Source organism: Fringilla coelebs (genome assembly GCF_963513975.1).
Source record: "Fringilla coelebs genome assembly, chromosome: 2".
Taxonomy (NCBI): Eukaryota; Metazoa; Chordata; class Aves; order Passeriformes; family Fringillidae; genus Fringilla; species Fringilla coelebs.
The window spans coordinates 91151958-91174645 of NC_140029.1; the positions used below are offsets into that span (position 1 = coordinate 91151958).

Here is a 22688-nt window from a genome sequence, read left to right on the forward strand (position 1 = left end):
CTAGGGGCGAGTCAGGACCAGGTTCCTGGCGGCTGGCTTCAAAGGTCCTCTCTTGTGAGGGCAGAGAGGAAGCTCTGACATCTCTCCCCAGCACCAGAGACTGTGTGAGCTACCAGGGAAGAGAGCTCCAGGACAGAAGGTACTCGACTGACAGCCTGTCCTCTGCCTGGCCTGGGGCCTGTGCTGTTCACTCAAAGCTGTCACACGACAGAGAAGAGACCTTACCATGCTCAGGGCTCAATCTCCCAGCTGAAGCCTTCCTCTGAACCCTGCAAAGCAACAGACAGCACTCATGAGACAGCCAACAAATATCACCACCAGCCAGCCATGGCAGGATTATCTAGGACACCAACAGGTAAATATGGCGCAACTTCTAAAAAAAACAAATTAAACCAACAAAAATAAGCACAAAAGAAACAAACACACACAACAACAAAAAAGATACATACTGTTTGGACTAGACACAACTCAGACATGAGTGCTTGCTGTCCACCTCTCTAACTTCCAAAGCAACTTTTTCATCCCCTCAGCTATCCGCCAGAGGCAGGACAACCATTTCCACGACTTATCCCATCCTACACTGCTCAGTATGCTGGGAGAGACCTCCACACCATCTTTCCAAACCCATCTTCCCTGCTCAGGGGAACAAGCCCATATGAATCTCCTGAAGTGGCAGCAGGATTCAGAGGCACTCACTAGCATGATACTTAGGAAGCCCATATCACCCCTGTCAATGCAGATGTCAAAGAGAAAGAAGATGGTAAAAAAACAAACAAACAACAAAAAAAACCCTACCAACATATTCCCACAACACAGAAAAATACCAGCAAAGAAGAGCAAACACTTAAGTAATTTCATTGAATTGTTCCAATGAAATGTATTTTCACTGATGTGTCTTCAAGTTAAGCCATGCCCATGCAGACATTCTTCTAACACAAGCCCAGACACCAAGGTTTGGGGCAGGGGAGGCAGGTAAGGAAGGGAACCAGCATTCTTGGTCCTCCAAGGTCCAATTTGTGTCACTGCCACTTACTGCAGTTCTCAGTCCAGCATGCTCTCACACTCCATATCCCAGACTGGTCCCTTCAGAATTCCCACCTGCTGCCCAGTGTCCTTACATAAGAGAGCACAGGGTTGGGGCACTACAAGACTGGGAGGGCAGACCCTTAGATTTTCATCCTTCCCATGTCCCCAGAGCAGAGGAAGAAGTATTTTCTGGCTGATGGTCAGTAGGAGCCCACTGAGCAGTCATGGACTTCTTCAGCTGATCTGTTTAGATGCTTGCCACCCCACTCATCCCAAATTTTCTGTAGGGTGTGGTGTCCCTGATGACAGGAAACAAAAAGGCTGTTCTTTTATAACCCCTTGACTCACCTAATGTAGTGCACAAAAGCAACAACCACGGAGCCCAGGTAAAAGGAGAGGAAACCCAGGAAGCTGAAGAACATGGCCTGGATATAAACAGACTCTGAGGAAAGAGAAGGGATCAGTCAGCTCACAGAGCAGGAACAGCACCTCTCAGGGTCAGCACTCTTCCCAATACCACCTTGTAAAAATGCCCAGTCCCAAACAGCCCTTCCAAACCCATTTGCTTTCTTCAAAAGGAATTGACAGAACCTGTTCAGCACGATCTGCCCCCATTTCTTCACCCCCAGTGCTAGCTGGTGTGCCACACAGCCCTTCCTGGAAGGGAACAGGCTCCAAGTGGTTCTGCCTCCTTTGCTGGTGCTGTCTACACCATTCCTTCAGAGGCTGCTGGCCCAATCACACCCCTGTATTCAGAAGTGCCCCCTGTAAAGTTGCACTGCTCTACCCAAAGACACTAACTTTTAATGGAGGGCACAATTGTCACTTGAAGGTTCTTTGTCCGCTGCAAGTTCCAGGTACGGTTGACATTCCCTGTGAGGTGCAGTATACAGAAAAGATAAAAACAATCAACATTAATGATTTCTGGCACTGATCTTGGTTCTCTGAACTTGCAAAACCAACAGGTCTTTTCACTAAAATGTGGGGGGGTTTTGCTTTAAAATGTTCTCTGATCTATCAATACACAGCCTTTCCCAAATGTTTCTCCCTTCCTCCCTGTTCACAAACATTTTTTCAGACTAGAAATCCCTGCTTTGAGCCTTCCATATATAGCTTAAGTCTGGATGTCTGAATCCCAAAGGCATCTCAACTCCTATTCATTTAATCCCCAAAGGAGAGGTTCTCTCATTACAGGTAGTGGGAGTCCATTTTTGCCTTTGGCCAAATCTCTGTGAGTAAAACACTTCTGTGCAGGATGCCACTCCCAAAACTCACTTGGTTTCTGCAGGGCTTAGCACACCTGGCCAGTACAGCTCTGCTGACAGCATTAGAATGAGAGAATGACACTCCAAAGGGCACAGGTCTTTTTTTGTGGGAAAATTGCGGCAGAAAGGTGGCAGGGGAGTAGTAAAAAGTATATTGAGCTGTCAATAGCTCAATATATCTGTTGGTTGCAGTCTTGCTTCTTCTACAGGGAGGAAGCTTTGAGGCTTTGAGAATAGGAATGTTCCCACTCCAGTTACAGCCACTACATGAGTGGTGCTTTTACCACTGCCCAGCAAGTGGACACAGTGTTTTCTGGTTGGAAAAGACACTAGAACAAGTCTTTTGTAAAATTATTCCCCCAGAATTACCAATTTTTCCTGTTCCCCCAAGTTCAGAGCTGCCACAAATCCCAAGATAGCAGTTGGAGAAGATGCTCTCTGCAGGAACTGAGACTCCATGGAGCCAGGAGGATAATACAGCAGCAGGGAGCAGAGGTGAGAACCAAACAAAAGGCTGTAAGCAGCATTGCCTGGATGACTCCAGTGTCTCCCAAAGCCCCAGTGGTGCTGCTGAAAAGCACATAAGCCCAGCACACCAGGCACTGCACTAGCCAGCCACGTCCTGCATTGATCAAGACTTTCAATCCGCCCAACAACATCAAATTGATACTTCACTCTTCCTCACAACTACCTGGATAAGACAGACCTACATAATCACCCGGTGGCATCCCACAGGAAGGTCCCAAAGGACACCCACTGCTCCATCACTCAGATGCAGCAATCAAATCCACCTCCCAGAACAACTTACCATGAATTGAAGAAGGCACAGAACCCCCACAGGCATAATCCTCTGGCTTGATGACAAACACAACGAAGAACTGCTCACCTGGGAAATCTTTTCTCTGCACAGGAAGATGGAAGAAGACAGAAAATCCATGAGACACAAAGCCTCTCCCCTCCAAGAGGCCAGAGATCAGGTTTTAATTGCTACACAGGCAGCAGAAAACACTGGGACACAAATCAGCATCTCACCTGCACTGTTATGGCCGCCTGCTTTGTCATAGACTGATAAACTCCATTGAACTCCACGTTATGGTCCAGGTCATACACTGGGCACTAAAACAGACAACTAAGGGTTAAACCAGGGACAACATCCAAACTATTTTCAAAGGAAGCCAGCTGGAAAACACAGCACAGAACAGCAAAAAAAGGCCCCAGTTGGGGTATCCAAGGGAACAGAACATCTTGCATCTCTGTCTGCTCCTATACTGCAACCCCCTGCATTATTCAGTGAGGTGGGAAAAGAGAATAAGGATGGGGCTATTTCCCAGCTGCAAGCAACAGCCAGCCTCCATGACAGGGAGCACCCCAGGAAAGGGGATGAAATATACAGAAAGGAGCAAAACTCAAGGAAAAAAGACATTGCGTGTCTGAAAATCAGAAGTTGCTCAAGCTGCCTTGAGCCAGGGGAGAGTCAAGGGAATCGCAGTGTTCTCTCCCTGAGGCACCAACATTCCATCCAACACCCTCCATGGGAGACAGACCCAAATCTCAGAGCAGCAGGGAACCTCACAAGGGAGACATAAAGTCCCTCTGTGGAATGTGTTCCCTATGGATAGGCTAGAAATGAACAGCTTGTTCACCTATTTACAACAAAAGTCTCAGTATGAGCTGCTTGAACTCAGCATCTCTCCCTTGGCCTCCTTCCCACAGAATTTCCATGCCTCTTTCAGGGGCTCCCTTCACCACCAGGGCAAAGCCCTGCCTTGGGCTTTTCCCTCTGCAGGGCCCAGCCCCCTCACAGCTGGACACAGCTCCAGCAGGCAGCTCCTTACCCTTCTCTGCTGACTTACCACAATATCCTGCACAGAGACAACTGAGCATGGGTAGGCTGCATCAGACACCACATTAATAATGACTGAATCGACATCCTGAGGAAATTTGTACAGAAAATACTGTGGAGAAAGCAGAGTACAAGAGACATGATCCAGAAATCACCCTTGACAGTGTCTTCAACACCTTCCTAAGCTAGCTGAACAGCCCAAGATGGGCTCTGGGGTTGGATGTGGATGGCTTTCATAAAAAAATCAGATTTCAAATATTAGGACCTTACACTACAGAAGAGCAAATTAAATATACACAGGCAACTGTCCCCCTTGTACAGTATGCTGTTAGACACAAACATCTTCAATGTGCAAAATACAGCATTGATCCCTTCACCTTTCTCCCACCTGATGTAGCTAAAGTGACTTAATTTTACACCCTATTCCATTTTACATTGATATGAGCAATTTCCAGATGTTTTCATACTGCTGACTGCTCTTTTATATATGGAAAACATCATGGAGCTTTCTCAAATGGGTTGCCTCAAAGACAGACCAAGAACAGTATTAGGTCAAATGGCTGAAACTCTGTCAAGAGTTTAATAAACAAATGACTGATATTAGTTGAGGGATTTGGGGTTGTTTGTTTGCTTTGATGGCAAAGCACAATGGAGGTTTCTCTTTGCACTTCAGCTTTGAAAATAATGCAGCTGTAACTCTTAAAAAAATTTGTGAGAAGCTAATATCTGGCAATATTTCTACTTTTCCTGTGGGGGAAGAAACGGCATCTCCTTCACTGAGCAGGCCCACAGTTTGTGGGGTTAGAAGAAGCTGGTTTTTTCAGATCTGGGCAAAAGATGTCCCAAGCAATATCATTATTTGTATATTTGTCCAGTGAAAAGTTGGATGCACTACCTCAGCCAGCTGCTGGAGGAGTGGGGCTCCTGTGCCTGCCCCAGCAGGATGCTTGTTGCAAGGGCTCCCATCACCCCACTTGGAGGCCAGACCCTGAGAGCTCAGGCTCCAAGCCACAGCTACCACGAGGGGCTGATGGGCACCTCACACCCCCTCAGAGGGACACAGGCTGAGGAGTGCCACCAGCCACCTTCCCCCCTTCCATACAGTCACCAGGCAGCCACTGCTGCCACGCTGGGAGCTACCACCACCCCTGCTCCAAAACTATCACCTGAGACTTTCCCTTTCTGGCACATGAACTTTAGTGCTGAGCAAGCACTAAGGCACACCAGCTGTCTCCTGTTTCTCTTCCCCCAAGCCCTAGGAATTACAGCCCCAAAGTGGGAGGGCAGGAACAAGCAGGAAATCACCCAAGCCTTTTCCAAGTTGCCCATTTCTACTAAAGCATTTATTCCCAGCACCCCTGCCCAAGCAGGGTCCCTTCCCTGCTGAAGGAGTGCTGGCTCCAACCACAAGCCCCTACAAAGTGCAAACTCACCAAGCCAGTTTCCTTAGCAGAGCAAGTTTTGTCTGCACCAAGCAAGGACATGGGCAGACTGAGCTCCTTCGTTTCCCAGGGGCACTTTTTGCCCTTGGAAAGTTTTAAGGGCATGAGGATCACCTTTTAGTCCATGAGTACTCTTCTATAATTTCCTCTAAGCCATGCTTGCACCAAGGTACAGAATTAACACAAGAGGCCAGCAGTTCTCTGCTGCACACACTGCAAGTGTTAAAAGCACGTCCAGCCAACACTTCTCACCTATACAAGCATATCCAATTTCTCCTTCTGCCCTCAGGCACAAGCTGGGCTCCAGACAACATCTCCTTCAGTTGTTACTTTTTTTTACAGCACCCATCTAGGTTTTAAATCATCTTTTTTTTCTTCCCCCTAAAGACTGCTTAATACTTTGATTTACAAAAACCTCAGCATTATACCAATTAAGAAGCCAGTCTTCTACTCCATACACCTGGTTATTAATTAGAAGTCATAAATCTCATATTATTAACTGTGACAAAAAAATCAGACCACAGTCACAAAGTTAATTTCATATCCTAAACATTCTGTATTCAAACCACAAAATCCTAAGTAATGAGTGCTTACAAAGAGTCACCATCATTCCCTATGCTTCTATAGTATAAAACACTGCATGAATCTGCAAACCAGATTAAGACATTTGTCAGCAAAAAGGATTAGCCAGGATGCCTGGTAATACAAAACCTAAAATTAAATGGTGTTATTAACAGTGAAAGCAACAACAAAAACAGAGTTCCAGAAGCCTGGGTAAATCACACACCCTCCTAGCTCTACAAGTTCCTATATCTCTACAGTTACTGCCAACAGCATTTTCATTCAAGAGGGGATCTGTATCTGCAGGGCTCTAAGCAAAGCTGTTCAGCTGGAGGTGCTGCTCATACATGCCTCCTTCTGAACTAACAGACATATTGATGCCTTAAGTTTTAGCTTTCATATTTTCTAGATTCTGTACTGTATTAGTATATAACACTGACCTTCATATAGAAAGATCAAAGATCACATCAAACACTTGGATGTGGTAAGACATACAAGCAATCTACACAGGATTCCTCCTTACCTGGGGCTGGGAAGGGCTGGCAGTGAAGTTAAAGGCTTTGTTGGTCCTAGAAAACAAATGCCAGAATGCTGAAGTCTAAAACTTTTACAGCTGGAACACACCCAAAGTACCCTCAGACTGAACAAAAGAATTTTTTTTTTCCCCCTAGGAAGGAAAAATAAGGGAAGAGTAGGCAGATGGACCAAGTCCCTTAAGTGATGTTCAAATGATACATGAAGAAATTGCATTTGTATTCTCACATCCCAGCTTACTCAAGTTGGAAGTGCTCCAGCCTGGTGACTAGCAGCTCATATGCAATATTGAATGGTGCCATGGAAGCGACGTCCACAAATATAATCTGCTCAGAGGGTCTTGTTTCAGGTGTTGGCTCAGAGGGACAGAGGGTCCGACTCACTTCTTGGTAATTGTAGGTCCTCTGATACCTACAACAGCCAGGGAAAGGAGGGAAGAGAAAGTTAGATAGGAAAGAAAGAGAGAGAGAGCAGTTAAGATGTTTTTCGGCACTACTAAGAATGGCATCATTTTGCCTCTGTTTGCATAACTGAAATTCTCATCTAAAAGGTCAGGAGCATTCACTCTTTTATTCAGCATTCAAGCTCCACCTCTGTTGCCTCTTGCAACGTGCCCAAGGGACTGGTCATCCTCAACATTTCACTTCCCTCGGGGATGCCCACAACAGCTGTGGATTTCTAACATCTGCCATTTAGTGGAGGCAAAGAGAGCACTGACAGCCACTGCTGTACCCATCACCTGCATCAGGCAAAACACTGCAGGATATCTGCTGCTGGCACCAGGATTCAGTCACAGGATGAAGCTTCGCATCTGAAATGGACTAAGGTGCCTGAAAATTCTCTATTTGCAGCCCAACGAGCTCTGGGGTTAATGAAGATACAAAGCAGCATTGCTTTCATAAAGAAGCACCCGCTGAATAAATTTAACCTACATGTTCCTGAGGTGAGAAACAGAAGCTCTTTCTCCCCAAATGCACTGTTACACAGAAGCTATGGTGCTCTTTCATGAGCCTGTTCAAACGCTGTCCCAAACCAGAGCCCAGGAACTACCTGCACACATGGCAGGCAACTGTGGAATGACAGCAACGGTGTGTGGCAGATTCAGTGACTGGTGCCACAGGCAGAACCCTGCAGACAAGCCTCCTGGTGCTCTGTGCACATATCTGAGAAGCTAAGAGGCCAGAGCAGGCTGCCAAGTGAGAGGTTACCTATGAAATCCTGGTCTCCCTACACCCAGCTGGCAGTGAGCAAGGACCAACCAAGCCCTGCAGTGCACACAGGTTACAAGATGCAGCAGGTGAGGGAGGCTGCTGATGAATACAGCTGGTAGAGGAGTGTGCAGAGAGAGGAGTGTGTCACAAAGAAGAGCCTCCAGCACTTACAGGCCTCGGAAGATCAGTGGGACCTGCCAGGAGAGCACTCCCTTCTGCTGGCGGACCACAAACAGCACGGGGTACTGCAGGTTCTCGGAGCTGCTGTTCACGTACACCCGCACTGCATCTACCTGTGGGAAAAGAGAGCATAAGCTGAAGGCAGAGAACAAGGCAGCTCCAAATCTAGGTGGGAGAAGCCTTTCCTCCTTCCTCAGTCTCACCTAGGTGCTGACAATATGCACAGGGAGATCAGCAGTGTTTATCACTAGACTAATTATTCAGATCCAGAAGTCATTTACAGAAGTGCCTCTCTGCTGATGCTGCAGTCCAGAATCACGGCCCTGTGCCCTGGTGAGAGGTGACTGTCAGACAAAATACAGTGGACAAATGCAGAATACATAAGAGAGTTCAGTAGCTTCTGTTGGGAGCAACCCACGTAATTTATCTTACAAAAATTAAGCAAGCAGACGTGGACACACAAGACAAAGACTCAAAGCTACAACTAAGAATTTTTTTGCTGGACTCTTATGTGCCCAACTCAATCAACATTACTGAGAAAGTCACAAAGATGACACCAAGAGCCAAGGATGAAAAAGCAGATCAGCAGCTGGCTCTCATGTAAACAATTCCAATCTGACCATAATCCCACCTAACAAAACAGGAATACACTGCTGACTGCCCTCAAGTGGACAAGAAAGGCTGCTTGTGAGAAATGTTTTAATGCAGCCCACTGCACCAGCAATTGAAATTTCTCCTTACATTATCACTGGCCACCATATGGTTGCAGAGGAAGGACAGCTGTGGTGTAACACACCCTCAGTTCAATATTTGAGAAGCAAGAAGTTTGCCTGTACCACATGGAAATATCACCATTTCCATTTGAAAATGGCATCCCTTCAGCTCCCTCTCCAGAAGTGTAGACACTGATGGAGAATACAAAACACAAGAGTGCATAACTCATCATATGATAAGAAACAGTCCATCTCAACTAGAGGCCTTGAAATAATGAAAACATATTAAGTAGATAATGTATGCACATTTTAAACCTGACACATCCTGAAAGATTATAATGGACTCTCACTAGATCAGTAAAATACTTCTCACAGATATTCTGATTTTATACCCTCCAAGAAGAGTAAAGGGTCAAGGAGGTAGCACATTCTGAAAAGAGTATACAGAATTAGGAAGCCAGAAGAAGAACAGTTATCAGAGACAGCAGCTTATTCTTACCCTGGGGACACCAGTTTCAGAGAAATGACTTACATCTGCAATTCCAAGTAAAACAAAATTTCCTATTTATTCTTGTTTAGTGATTCTTGACTCACATGAGAGTTGAATCTAGTATAACAAAACACCTTCCTGAAAGCCATAAGCATCAGTTTTCCTGACATTATTACCATAATACAGAAGCGACAGCCATCAATTCCTAAAAAATTAGGTCTTTAACCAAACAAAAACAAACAAACAAACAAAAAAAAACCACCCCAAAAAACCAAACCAAACAAACAAACAAAAAAAACCAAACAAACACAAACCCAAATAATTTAATTAAAACCCCCCTGAAATAGGAAGGTGTCTTTTCTCATTGCCTTCTGGCTTCTAAACCTTTGCAAAGCTCTTTTGGCCTGCTTTCCAGTTTTTCCTTCCAGTCACAAGAACTATATATGCAATTTTGTTTCCAAGTATATTTCACCATAAAGTGCTAAAACAAAGTTAAGAAAAACAGCATCACAAAGCAAATGCAAAACACACAAGGAACACCTGAAGGGTGTGACCCCAGCAGCACTGGAAGCCACTCAGTGGCTTCCTCAGTCACAGCAGCTGCCCCAAGGGAGCTGAGCCAGCAGATATAGGTATGACTTGGAAACACAGGGACTGGGCTGAACAAGCTCCTGCTCCTGTTTCTTGGTGTTTGCTGTGACAGGGAATGAGGACATGAAGGAAGCAACTGGAACTGAACAAGAAAACAAATCTAAGGAGCATGAAGACACAATGGTCAAGCCAGTCTCCTGTAAGGACATGGAACAATTCTCCACCCATGGGGAAAACAACTATCACTGCAAAAAGGACCCATTTCAGCTACCTGTCCAGCAGCTTTTTGCTCATGAAGCAGTTCAAGCAAGCCCACCTCCACAGGTGAAGTGATTCTTGCTTGCCTCAGGCTGGACATGGCTCTGTGAACCCTCCAGGGCTCAGCACATCAGCTCAATGCAATGGGGAGCTCACATCAAACTCACAGCAACTATCACAACTATCACTACTGGCTTATGCATCCTCAACTATCCATACATACAAGCCAGAGATTGGGAAATTCTCTTCTCCATTGACTGCACAAATACAGACCATAACCCAGGACATGAGTTATGCATATATTGCAGATAGGTTTTCTTAATTGTACACAAGTATGTGTACATGAAATGAGTACAATTCCCTCCCAGTCCTCTCCTTATGGGGAGAGGTATTCCAGTGCCTTCATCGGCTTTGTGGCTCTGCCCTGGACTCACTCCAGCAAGTCCATACCTTCCTTATACTGGGGAGACCAGAACTGGCACAAGCAGGATCACCTAGAGCCAGCTGAGCATGGATGGAGACTCCATAACCTCTCTGGAAGACCTGTTATGGTGACTGATCACTCTCAGTAAGAAAAGAAAATTTCCCATCAATTCTAGAGGAACACAAGAGAAGGGAAACAAAAGCATTGGTGATTAATGCTCTGACAGAGAAAAGCCTGAGAAATGGAAGTCCTTTCCCGCTGCTGCAATCCAGCAGCCAGACCCCTCTTTTGGTTTCCCTCTCTCCACAAAACTAAGCTGATTGTACACCACCTACAACATTTATTCAGCTTTGCTGCTGATTCCATTATCTTATAATATGTGTAGGAAACAGGAATATCAGGAGAGGGAGGTAAGAGTCTCAAGACTCAATACCCTTTTAAATCCAAGCAATTACACACAAGAAAACCAGTATATGTCACATTACTACCATAATGACTTCTCTACATCCTTACACTGTGCTCAGCACTCTGTATTTGCTCCCTGTTACAGCTGGTTATAGCTTCTTTGCCCTGCTCCCATAAAAGCCCATATGCAGGTGCCTTGAGCTCTTTTTGGTCTGATATCTGGGGCAACACTGAGCTGCATCAAGGCAGGACCAACTATGGCCTAAGTACGGGCTCACAGATGGGATCCCACGACACTTTTTTCCCCCTCTAACCTTTCTCTCTGCACTCTACACAGGCAAAGCTGCTTCCCAGGCCACATTCAAACAGGGTGCCTCAAACAGAGAGGAACATCAGAAGTCAGAAGCAACATTTACAGAGAAGCTCATTAAGAAGATCCCAGTGTAATTTAAATTTCACCTCAATATACCAATAATTCCCTTGCAATAAATACCTCTGCTCCTCCTGCAATTGCACATACCCAGACCAATCTGGAGCATCACACTGAGTCTAACCCCATCAATATCATTATTATAAAGTCCAGGAAACAAACAGGGTGATTAAGAAGCTGGACAGATGGCAATTGAGGTTCCAGTCCATCTAGTTATGTACCCTGCTGCCATCCCCACAGCAACACAGGGCCTCTTGTGGGCAGATCCTGCACTTCTAGTGAGGGGCCAGATCCCCATCCCAGGGTGCAGCTCTGCTCTCCTTTCACAGGATCTCAGGGATACAGCAGCAGCTCCCAACAGCTTTGGTTGATGGGCATCTTTCTTATACAACAGCTATTTCTGCCAAACACTGCGACAAAACAGGTGGGACTCGCCTTCTGGCCAAACCTGTGCAAGAAGTCCCCATTAATGGTCGATGACTTGGAAATAAACTTGGGCATAAGTCCAGAAAAATGTAGGTGCAATTATCTAGAAGCTTGGAAAAGTGCAGAGAAGAATTACCATTTAACTGCAACCAGGGCATCTCTTCATCTGTTGTCACTCACTCTCCAATTTAGTGCTACAGATTAGAAGGAACCCTAATTAGTGTCCTGGAGAAAGACATTTTCCCTGGCAGGATGAACTGTCTAGCAGGAGCATCAGAAGGGACAGGATAAAAATATAACACTTATGAATGGATGTTTATGATTTTTTGGCCTTCTTCTATTTGACCTACCTTAAACTTGTAATCCATGCTTTACTCCTAGATTCTCTTGCCTTGATATAGACAACATACACTCATGCTACAGATTTAATGAATTCACTATTGAGTCAACGCTACTAATCCCATCTTTCCCTTTGAAAGTCATTTGGCATTTGCCTTCAGCAAAATATTTTTACAAGAGTGAAAAAAAGCAGGAGGTGAAGAAAGTGATTTATTTATTTCAAACATGCTTCCCCCTCCACACCTTTCCAAAGGTTATTTCATTTTAAAAACAAACAGTTCTAATTCAAGAACCCTCCCTGCTACAGAACCACTGCTCCCATCACACATACCTCCCCCTTCCAACACAAAACTTTATGTGGTGACAAGAGGAACTCCAGTGAAAAAGCAGTGATTTAATTTAAAATTATAATCATCACAAAGACTATGAGCCCTCTCTGCATCCATCCCAACTCACTTAGCACTGGTGAGATGAGGAGGAAGTTTTGCCTGGGCAGAAACAGGGTCAACCAGGCTGCTGTCACTCCTGCACTGCCAAGGGACTTCATTTTGGAGCAGATCACTGCCAGCCTCACAGAAAACTAGTTGCACCTTCCCCTTCCTTCTACACTCCCAGAAGGAGGCTGGCATTATAATATAGTGCTAGATTTTAGCTGCACCCTCCAAGCTGAAAACTCTCATCTTGGGAAACAAACTTGCGTACAAAATGCTCCCTTGGACAAGGCAGGCCTGCACAAATATTTGTCAGCAATAACCACACTGCTGCCTTTTGTGCTGTGGGGCTGAGGCAGGGTCAGGAGCGCTTCAGAGACTTCTGCTCCTCACATCCCTTCCCAGTGCCAAGGCTCTGCCGTGCCAGGCTCACGACAGTTTTGTTTCTCAGATGACTGACCTTGAAGTTTCTCCTGCGTTTCAAGGTGGACAGAGCAATAAGACAGCTGAATAGAGCTCTCAGCTCTGCACAAAAACGTGTTAGACCAGGAAAGACAAATATTTGTACTTCAGTTCCACCACCGCCATGGAGATAGGGGGAGGGAAGAAAAGAAAGGGAAAAAAAGTACAACTGAATTCCATTCTCTAGATGGGAACAGGCAGAAGGAGCTGGCCCCAAATTGGCACAGCTGAACAGAACCAACATGGCTGCAAGTATTAAGCAAAATGAACCAGGCTCTTGTTGACATGAAAGAATCTTTGGACTCATTATTAAATCTGCATTTGCCACAGAGATTACACATCATCTTAAGACTGTGGGGATGTGAATTTAAGGGCAAGGCAGGAGGTTGCAACAACACTTTGTGCTGTAAGCAAGGGTTTTCAAGGGCTTTACCATGGATTCCTTTCCAAAAGCTCTTGCTAAGCAAAGCCTTTGAGTCACAGCAGGGCTGCACCACGCTCTGCGCCGCACCCACACGCCAGCCGCTCCTTGGCAGCCTGTTGGGATTGCCAGCCCGTGTTGCGACAGCGCTGGGTCGTGGGCCTGCCGAGGCAGCGGGCCAGGTCCGTGGGCAGGGAACACATCCGGCAGGCAAACACCGACTGCGCTCCAAGTAAGGCCTCAGCACAGGACACGTGTGCACAAGGCACTGAACTGCTGCTGCACGAGAAAGAGGCGCTTCATTTGTATACAAACCCTGAAATGAAGTGAAGTGGGATTGAGCCGGATGGACTGGAGCAATCGGGGCAGTGAATGGATACCCCAGCAGCGCGCAGCTCTGCTGATCTTCCCACTGACGAGGCAATAGCTGAGACCCAGAAGGAAAATAGTTGAGACAGTGACAAGTTTTGGAGAACCTCTTTTCTGCCGTCCCTTGAGATGTGAGCACTACTCCTGGCTGACAACAGAACAAGAGGAGCTCAGAGGAGCATTGCCTTTCAGCCTCTGTCTCTGCGCTCCAATGTCAATAAGACTTAATTGCCAAAAGCAATCTGTCAAATAACCTTGGCCCAGAGTTTTCTTCCAGCATTTCTGCCAGGAGTATTAAATACCTGAAGCAGCATTAATGAAGACAGACTCTGGGTATGTCAAGTACAGCCTTGGACACATTAACATAACTGCTCCAGGATTAGCATTTTTCATTTAAATGTTTCACTCTGTGCAAATGTGCTGTGTGGATTTACAGTCTGCCATGGACTTTCCCATGAGTTCACTTGTTTGCAACAGTATCTGTGAAGCATAAATGAAAGTAAGACAAATATAAAACATGATAATATTTATCTTTTTCCATTATTGAAGTTTTGTCCTCTAACCAGTGTCGCCAGGGAGTCTCCAGGACAGCCAGAAGGAGACACTGGGAGTTGCTATGCTGGATGAAGTAGGTACCTGTTTCTGAACATCCCCAGACTTCAGAAATACATTAAAAATAAAAAATCCTATTTTGAACAGTCAGTTAAGGAACAAACTACTCTGCAATAATTGCATCTTCTTAAACCACAGCAGCTGGAACTCTGGGCCAGGCCAACCCTTGAAAGAAAACGGTATATAACCTTTCCAAATTGTAACCGTGTAACTCCAAGCTCCTGGCAATAACTCTGGGGTTTGCTGTCAGAACTTAGATACCTAGTTCTTTCTTGGCTCCCAAGTTCTTCACTTCAGTATGTGAAGAAGTTCAACACTTTGGATGTGGATTGAATTATGTCTTGTAACGCATGATGTCTTTTTTTTAAACCATTTTCCATTTATTTTAAACTACTCTGAAGTAGCTATTTCTACGCTCAAAGAAAAACATCAGTGTAAAAAGTAAGGAAGGCTGTTTCTGAAATCTTCTGTGGTTCTCCAAGTGTACACAGCACAAAATTATGTTTGCTTATGCAAATGTACTAAACTATATTTTCAAACTGAGCAGATGGCACACCCTTGCAATATACCTTTTACAGTCTGCACTGGGATTCCTTAAATATCCCCTGAAATAGCAGATGAGGTCCATACAGAAAAAGCTTACCTCCCTAACCAACAACTTCTGCACAAGTTATCTGAGGACATTTCAGCCTCTACTTACAATGCAAATGTATAATAAATTGCTGCACTGTTCTTGGAAAGAGCTCAAACTGAGGAGAGGCATTTTTATGAAGTTCCTCTTAATCAGAATTTGTTTTCTTTTTTAATCTAAACATCTCAGGGCTGGGACGGAACAACAAAACCTGATCAGCTTTGATTTTAAACATGACAGCCCAACAAGAAGAGAATGACTAAAATTTAGAGCAACATTCAAATTCAAAAGAGATTCTTTAGTTCAAGGACAAGTTATCAAGCTTGACAGCATTAGCTTACACATTAGAAATAAATAAAAATAAAATTCTTGCCAGCACTGCAGTCACCATCTGAAGTTCTGCCGGCTACCCTGCAAGAAACCAGAGCAGCTTTCAGTTTTTTCCCCTAAAGCCTGCAAACTGATAGGCTCTGTCAAGATGTACTCTCTTTTTGCCTCCTAGGTAGAAAAAACCCACAAAGTGCAAAATCCTAGAAAGATAAAGAATAACTTGAGTTTGAGGGGATCTCAGTTGCTTCTATCCCCAGCCCAAGGCAAAGCCACATCCCCCACTGCTCTTTCACCTAAGATATCCCACTTTTGTCAGTGTTTTCAAGACTGTATTTTCTGATGCAAAAAACAACAGTCAAGTTTAAGTTTTTAGAGGAGCCACATGCAATTTCTCTCATAGTTTACTTTTGTTTTCCTGTGTAAGCAAAAGCTTTTTGTGTGACCATAGGCAGGGTGAGGAGTGTTCAAGAGAACCCACTGAGAAGCAGCAAGCACATTCCAAGTGCTGTGTGCTCTACACTGCCTACGCTGTCACCTCCTAGGGTTGCCTGTTTTCTTTAAGGAATATAAATTATATATACAAAAGTTACTCCAAAGGGATTCTGTTGAACCTTGCTTGGCTTCAGACATCATATACTATAATTTGCTTTGATTTTTTTTTGGATTTGAAATCGTGCCTACATTCCTGTCACATAAGACATTTACTATTAGGTTCCAGAAATGGTGTGCTGAAGCTCTTCCAGGGTCCTGTGGTGAACAGACTAGAGCCAGCAACCAAAGACCAATAGTGTTCAGGCCCTGAAGATCCTGTAATAACAGCAGCTCTACCAACATCAGGAGATCTTCTTATGCAACTATTTGTAATCTTCCAATTTCTTTGATTTTTACCTGCATCTCTGTGGCTAAACTGGTGGGCTTCCACTCAGCATTAAGGAAAGACAGAACTCAGCCTGTTGTCCTCACTATAGCTCAGGTTCAGCCTTCTCCAAACAGTAGACTAAAGTTTTATTGCATGCATGGTGTAGCTGTGGACTGAAAGCTGGGCTGGAGCCAAGACTAACATTATGGAGAACGTGTGCAGGACACCATGGGAATATTTCAAGGTAGTTTAGCCTGAAGGTTCCTACATGTGAAACCCAAAGCCAGCTCAGAAGCAAGAGGTAAAAAAATTGCTCTTAGAGTTGTTATAATAGACATGGGTGCTGCTGGAGTGAGACCTACACTACTATGTCAAACAGCAGAGAATAGCAAACATAGATTTGATCACTACCACTTATTAAACCAGGCTGCCCTGTGTAGCAGATCAAGGAGTTTTCCTGCAGCTAGGACATATGGCTTTAGTCCGAGCAATTGTGTGAGTCATCACACAATTCCAGAGGAACATACAGGTTCTGGCTTCTTGCCTAAAGGAAAGCAAGTGCAACTACCATCCACACCTAGGAAACGAGACCCATTCACTAGAGGTCAGAAGAACACAAATACATTGTTCTCTTTGGCTGGAAAAGGCACTTGGTCACAAAATTTAAGGCACGCAATTGCAGTACATCTGATCTTCTTGCTAGTGTTGAAATCGCTCTTCCTCTAAAGATGTCAACTTTTTCCTATCTGCAACTCTGAAAAAAGGGTAATGATGGTAGCAACCCTCCCTGGTAGCACACAGCCTCTCATAGACCGAAGGTAATTTTTTACTCATCACTCTTCAGATAGACTTCACAGACAAGACACTCCAGGGCTACACATCCTCACACTGCACAACTGCTCAGCAGAGAAGCCACAGATTAATCAACTGTCAATCACAATTTATGGTAAGTTGGGCCATATGGGAACAGGGACTGGGGCTCTGTTCCTAGTCCTGGCAAGGGAGGAGGAGGGAAATAGCACCCACTCTTTCTCTTAAAATAGGCACAGCCCACTGCTCAGCTTCCGAGCTCATCGCAACCAACATGTACTGCATGAATGTCCAAGAACTGTGTCTGGATTGCAGCAGCTTTGCCTACAAATGGAAAGTTGGAAACGTGTTCTCTTCAGAGATACTTGGTTTTCTAAATATAGTGTAAGTATTTCCCAAATCATACATTCAGCTGACCTAAGCTCCAATGAGGAAAAAGAACTTCGAATGTCTTCTTTCTCATGATATTCTCCTGGACTGCTTACACTTTGATACAGGACATACCAACCTGCACAATATTAGTACAATTTGTGTTTTCAGCAAATTAACCATTAGCAATTGCCAGATCCTACAGTGGTGGAAAGTCTGATTCACTTTGAATTCCATCAGTACTCTCACACACACACAATTCTTTTTGAAAACCCTGGTATTACTGCAAACATAGAACTAAGCAGGTCCTCTTATTTATCACATAAAGCCTTCTCCAGTCAGTAGTAAATCCAGCAGAAACATTCTACAGCACTTTTTCAGTCTTCTGAGCAGGAAAGCACTGCACATACAGTTCCAGCAAATCAGCAAAGGTCTCCTTCCTTTCTCCCTCCCAAGCAGGGACATGTTGAACATGTGGAATGATTGTGCTTGTTTTTTACCCCCATCCTGGATGTCTCCAGTGTAAATAATCCTAAAATAAAATAACCCTGTTTGCTCAAATAATTGTTCACCCGACTTCTAACAGTGCACATCTGCCTTTCCTGCTAGAGCAGGAGGGCATAGCAACAAGTGACACAGTTTGGTTTATTACTATATTTTTTAACGCTTGGAGTTAAAAATTAAACAAACAGCTGTACAGGGGGGAAATTTCAAAGAGCATCTAGAAGGGGAGAAAAGGGAATTCAAAAAAGCAGTAAGACCCCCCCCTTTAGTCTTAGCAGTAAGACTAAGCAGAGGTGGCTGTCGTCCTCAGCACAGCTTTACCTTCACATTTCCACCTCAGCAATTAAGGCTGAAATCCTAGTACATAAAAGGCTGTCAGCTCTCCTACCTCAAGACAAGCATTTCTGCACAGCACATAGGAAGGCTTTTCCGCATCCACTGACAGACATGTTTTACACACAGAAGTTTCAGCTAGATGATCTGGTCCACATACACATATCATCATTTTCATTTCACCAAGCTGTACAGAGAGGCAGCCACATGTCTCAAAGCAGCTCTGCTGCAGAGCCCTGAGCTGTGGTTTCTTCACCTTGTATCTATCTGCTTGTGAATACTCTCATGGCACTCCTGTTTTTTCCCTCCTGTCTTGCATGCATTTCCATATCCCAAGGAGTAAGGATAATGATGTGGATGAAGAACACCCTCTCAGATCAGGCAAGCACAACACTTTTCAAAAAGCAGCAAGTCTCTAAACACCAAACAGGAGAAAAGGTCTTGTTCCCTCCTTTCTCTCATCTAACATCCAAGCACTGCTCTATTCAGCTGCATTTTCAGACGTGCCTGTGCACCCATAGCACATCAGTAACCAGAAAATTTACAGAGGGGCGACGGATCCCAAGCCAATGCTCACATTTTGCCCTTGTTCCCAAGTTTTCCCTTGCTTTGTAGGCCTGGCCTCATGAGAGAGAGCAGCAGAGAGGAAAACAGCAGAATTTACAGCATCATGAAAACAAATTCCTATTTTCAGAACCAGATCACTCCAGGCCTGACTTTGTTTCAGAGGGGAAAGCAATTAAACTCATCCACTGCAGCCTTTCCATATGGGGAATGCTCTTTTGATTCAATTAAGTTTTCTGTAACTAAGGTTAATTGCCCACGTAGTATCTGCCTTGAGTTATCAGAGGCTTCTGGCTAAACTGCCATCAGCACAGAGACAGGAAGAGACCAAAAAGACCAGGAAGAGCAGAGAGCTCACAAGCGGCAGGTAACTGGCAAACACTGGCTGGTATTCCCTGACTAGGAGTTCAAGGCTTAAGACTGTAGCAAAAGGCAATGAGTAATACACTGAGGTTTTGCAGGACTTGCATTCCTTCACAAGACTCAACACCAAGAAGACAGCATGTCCCTAAACACCTTCCCAACTTTTGCATAGGAAAACCTTGCCCACAAGAACTTGGTGATTAAAGCCAAGGTTTCCACTACCAAGCTTCTAAATCTTGAGCAATTCTAAACAACAGGGAGGCACAGGAACACCAAGACAGCTCAACCTTTGACCATGCCAGCAAGAGGAGATCCAGTCACATTTGCCTCTCAGGGCTGCAGCTGGGAAAGGAGCTGCACACGGCCACAGCCATCCCCCAAACAGGTCAGCCACCTTCTTCCCAGCTGCCACTGGTTGATCTCAGAAATGGCACCTGTGGAGCTCAGTGAGGAATCACAGAATTGGAAGATCATCTTCAGAGATCATCTAGTGCAAACATCCTGCCATGGGCAGGGTGATATCTTCACTAGATCAGGTTGCTCAAAGCCCCATCCAACCTGACTATGAACACTCCCAATGATGTATATCCACAATTTCTCTGGACAACCTGTTCCAGTGCCTCACCATAAAAAAAATTCTTCCTTATGTCCTACCCAAATCTACACTCTTTCAGTTCAAAACTGTTGCTTCTTGTCCGTCATTATGCTGTAAAAAGCTTTTCTTGATCATTTTATAAGCTTTTTTTAATACTGAAAGGCCATAAGAAAGTCTCTCTGGAGCCTTCTCTACTATCAGAACCTGTTCTAGGCATCCCTCATCAGAAAACTTCCTATGAAATTCCATCTTTTTTTAAAGCGTTTTTATCTTCCAAACACTTTTCCTAGCAGGAGCTGGTTGCACAGCCCATTAAGAATGTTCATGGCAGTGCTTAGTGAGTTCTGCATTGAAAAAAATAATGAATCTAAAACATGAATTTTCCTTTCCTAGATATGCTCTTGACCCTATCTCTGCAGAGACTTCATGTTCCAGCACACAGGACCATGGAGATTAGTCCATTAAAGCTCCTGCTTAAGCAAGGCAGTAGTCTGCACTGAGCAGTCTGTACTTCATAGCCACAGGAAGAGCTTAGTGTCTAGAAGTAGCCTAGAAGTTGCATATAGGTACCTGCAAACACCCCTGAGCAGCCATGTGCTTCCTCCCACTGTGCTTTCCTCCCACTGTAGCTCTCCAGGAGGGAAAACTTTTTTCCCAGAGGTGTCCAGCAAAAAAACACACGGTTTCAAAGAGCACACTAAATTGAAGGAACCAGATTAATTTTAACTGAACTCAATATTCGTGCTGTCTCTGCTAACAAGCCACAGACAGAGGAGTTCAAGGCTTAAGACTGGCCAATAGGCCCTCATCATAATACCCAATACTTATAACACCTGAAGAAACCTAACTTACACCTCATCCAGCTTCCAAAAGGAGGCTCAAGCCCAAAGTGTGCTTTTGGGTGAGACCTCCTGAGATCACTGGTGACACCCAACAGTTAAGTAAGGCTGGGCTCAGTTGCATCATAGCCCAGACACCCAACAGCTTGCTGGCCCATAAATACCAGGTGCATTTTATTGCATAGTATACAGTGTGGGAAAAAGCCACAGTTTCCATTTTCTATTGTTCTGTGCAACTGAGGACAGGAGGGAAGAGCCATCTACCTAGTTCACCATCTTTTGGTACATCAGATCATCTTACTCAGCAATTAACACCCAATCCAAAAAACGGGGGGGAAGGGGGGCAGGCAGAGTTTCCAAGGTACCACTTAGCTACTTGACATAAACACGACACCAAAAGTGGGGTGGAGAGAACCCACAATAACAGGGTATACATAGAGGACAGGTTTCTTTTCCCCATCAAACAGCCATTGGTGGCCTTGGCCACCCTGCCCTGCATCCTCCTCACGACACACCTCACGTGCACAGCCCTGCCTCACCTCCCGGGCTACCAGGGGAGAGCACCCTGATCCTAAGGAAACGCACAGCGGGGAAAACGGCGTTTAAGAAGGCTTATTACGTGCACAAGCACATACACTCTTTTTTTTTTTTTTTTCTCTTTCTCTTTTTTTTTTTTTTTTTTTTGTAGTTTGGCTTTTTTGTGGGTTTTGTGTTGTTTTTTAAAAATTATTTTCAATGTAATACTATTATCCTCACAACTCTCTTCTAGACTTCAAACGCATTCTGCTGCTAGAACCGCTGGATATCAAACCCCCCCTTTGGCGGTGGGGGGCACCAATCCACTTGTCCACCCCGCAGCCCCTGGGACACCAGTACCCTCCCAGCCGGCAGCCCCGGGGAGCCCTGTCCGCGCCGGGGAAGGAAGGTGGAAAGGAGCCCGCAGGTGCACTGCGGCTCCCGACCACCGCGGCGTCGGGAGGATGCGGGCAGGACAGAGGGAGAGCCCGGCCCGCTCCCGCACCGCGGCGGAGCCGCAGCGGCGCCGGTTGCTCCCCGGCACACACTCCCACCCGAGAGGGCGAGGGGACGCGGCGCCCGCCCCGCCGCGGGGACCCCGGCGCGCCGGGGGTCGCTCCTACCTGCCCGGGCTCGCTGCGGTAGGCGAAGGCGTAGACCCGCTCCGAGCTGATGTTCACGGCGCCCCGGTAGACGTGGCCGAAGGCGCCGGGAGCGGGGTTGTCCTCGGGGCCGTCCCCCGCCGCCGCCGCCGCCGCCGCTGCCGCGCAGAGCAGGGCGCAGAGCAGAGCCCCGGGGGCCGGGGCTGCCCTCCCGGCCATGGGCTCCTTCCTGCACACCCCGCGGGGCGCCCAGACTGCGTGTCCTCGGCAGGGTGGGCGGCGAGGCGCTTTATCTGCGACTTAAATAAAGAGCTCGGCGACACGGGCGAGAGGCGGCGGGGGCAGCGCCGCATGCCCCCGCCCCTCGCCCGGGGGACGCCGAGCAACTTTCCCCGGGGAAGGACCCTCCGCCGGCCGGCGGGGCGGGGAGGGGAAGGGAGGCCGGCCGGCGGGCTGGCCGGCCCAGGGGAGGAGGGTCTCCTCTCTGTGACCGGCCCCAAATTCCGAGCCCGGCTTAGCCGCCGATTGTCAGGGAGCTTTTCCCCTTGGGGAGCCGTACCGTCACCGCTGGCATCGTCAGACACGTGGGGATCAGCATCTGCAGGGCTTCAACACTCCCTGCCCACCGCGTTAGGGGCGTCCCCGCTCCATATTCTGCTGGATTGCTGGAGCTGCAAGTCGCACCTGCAGTCCTGTATGGGGCGCTCCCTAACCTTTAGTTTTGGCTTCTTATAACTTTGGGATAAATACTCTCGTCCTTTAATTCAGCCTAAAGGTGTGAAAGGCAGCAGCAAATGTAATTTCATTAATCTGAAAATGGCTTGGTGCATCTTTTCTTCGTGTAATCCATGGAACTGGCTGCAAACCATACTGTGATGCCCTTAGTTTTTTCAGCAAGATGGGAGCGATACTGTTGGGCTGTGAAAAGGCAAGGGATCTC

At 46.0% G+C, this 22688-nt stretch overlaps 1 protein-coding gene across 2 annotated transcripts in view; it reads right to left on the minus strand.

The window, feature by feature from the left end:
- Positions 1–21946, minus strand: part of SIDT1 (SID1 transmembrane family member 1) — a 39231-nt gene extending 17285 nt beyond the window's left edge. For both annotated transcript variants that reach the window (XM_084227227.1, XM_084227228.1), the window contains exons 1-10: positions 21770–21946; positions 8054–8175; positions 6912–7082; positions 6661–6706; positions 4145–4246; positions 3324–3407; positions 3100–3193; positions 1828–1899; positions 1375–1468; positions 226–269 (exon numbers count right to left, since the gene is read on the minus strand). In XM_084227227.1, the coding sequence (XP_084083353.1) occupies positions 226–269; positions 1375–1468; positions 1828–1899; positions 3100–3193; positions 3324–3407; positions 4145–4246; positions 6661–6706; positions 6912–6973 (598 nt within the window). In that variant the 5' untranslated portion in view covers positions 6974–7082; positions 8054–8175; positions 21770–21946. The remainder of the gene's footprint in view (positions 1–225; positions 270–1374; positions 1469–1827; positions 1900–3099; positions 3194–3323; positions 3408–4144; positions 4247–6660; positions 6707–6911; positions 7083–8053; positions 8176–21769) is intronic.
- Positions 21947–22688: the final 742 nt, after the last annotated feature.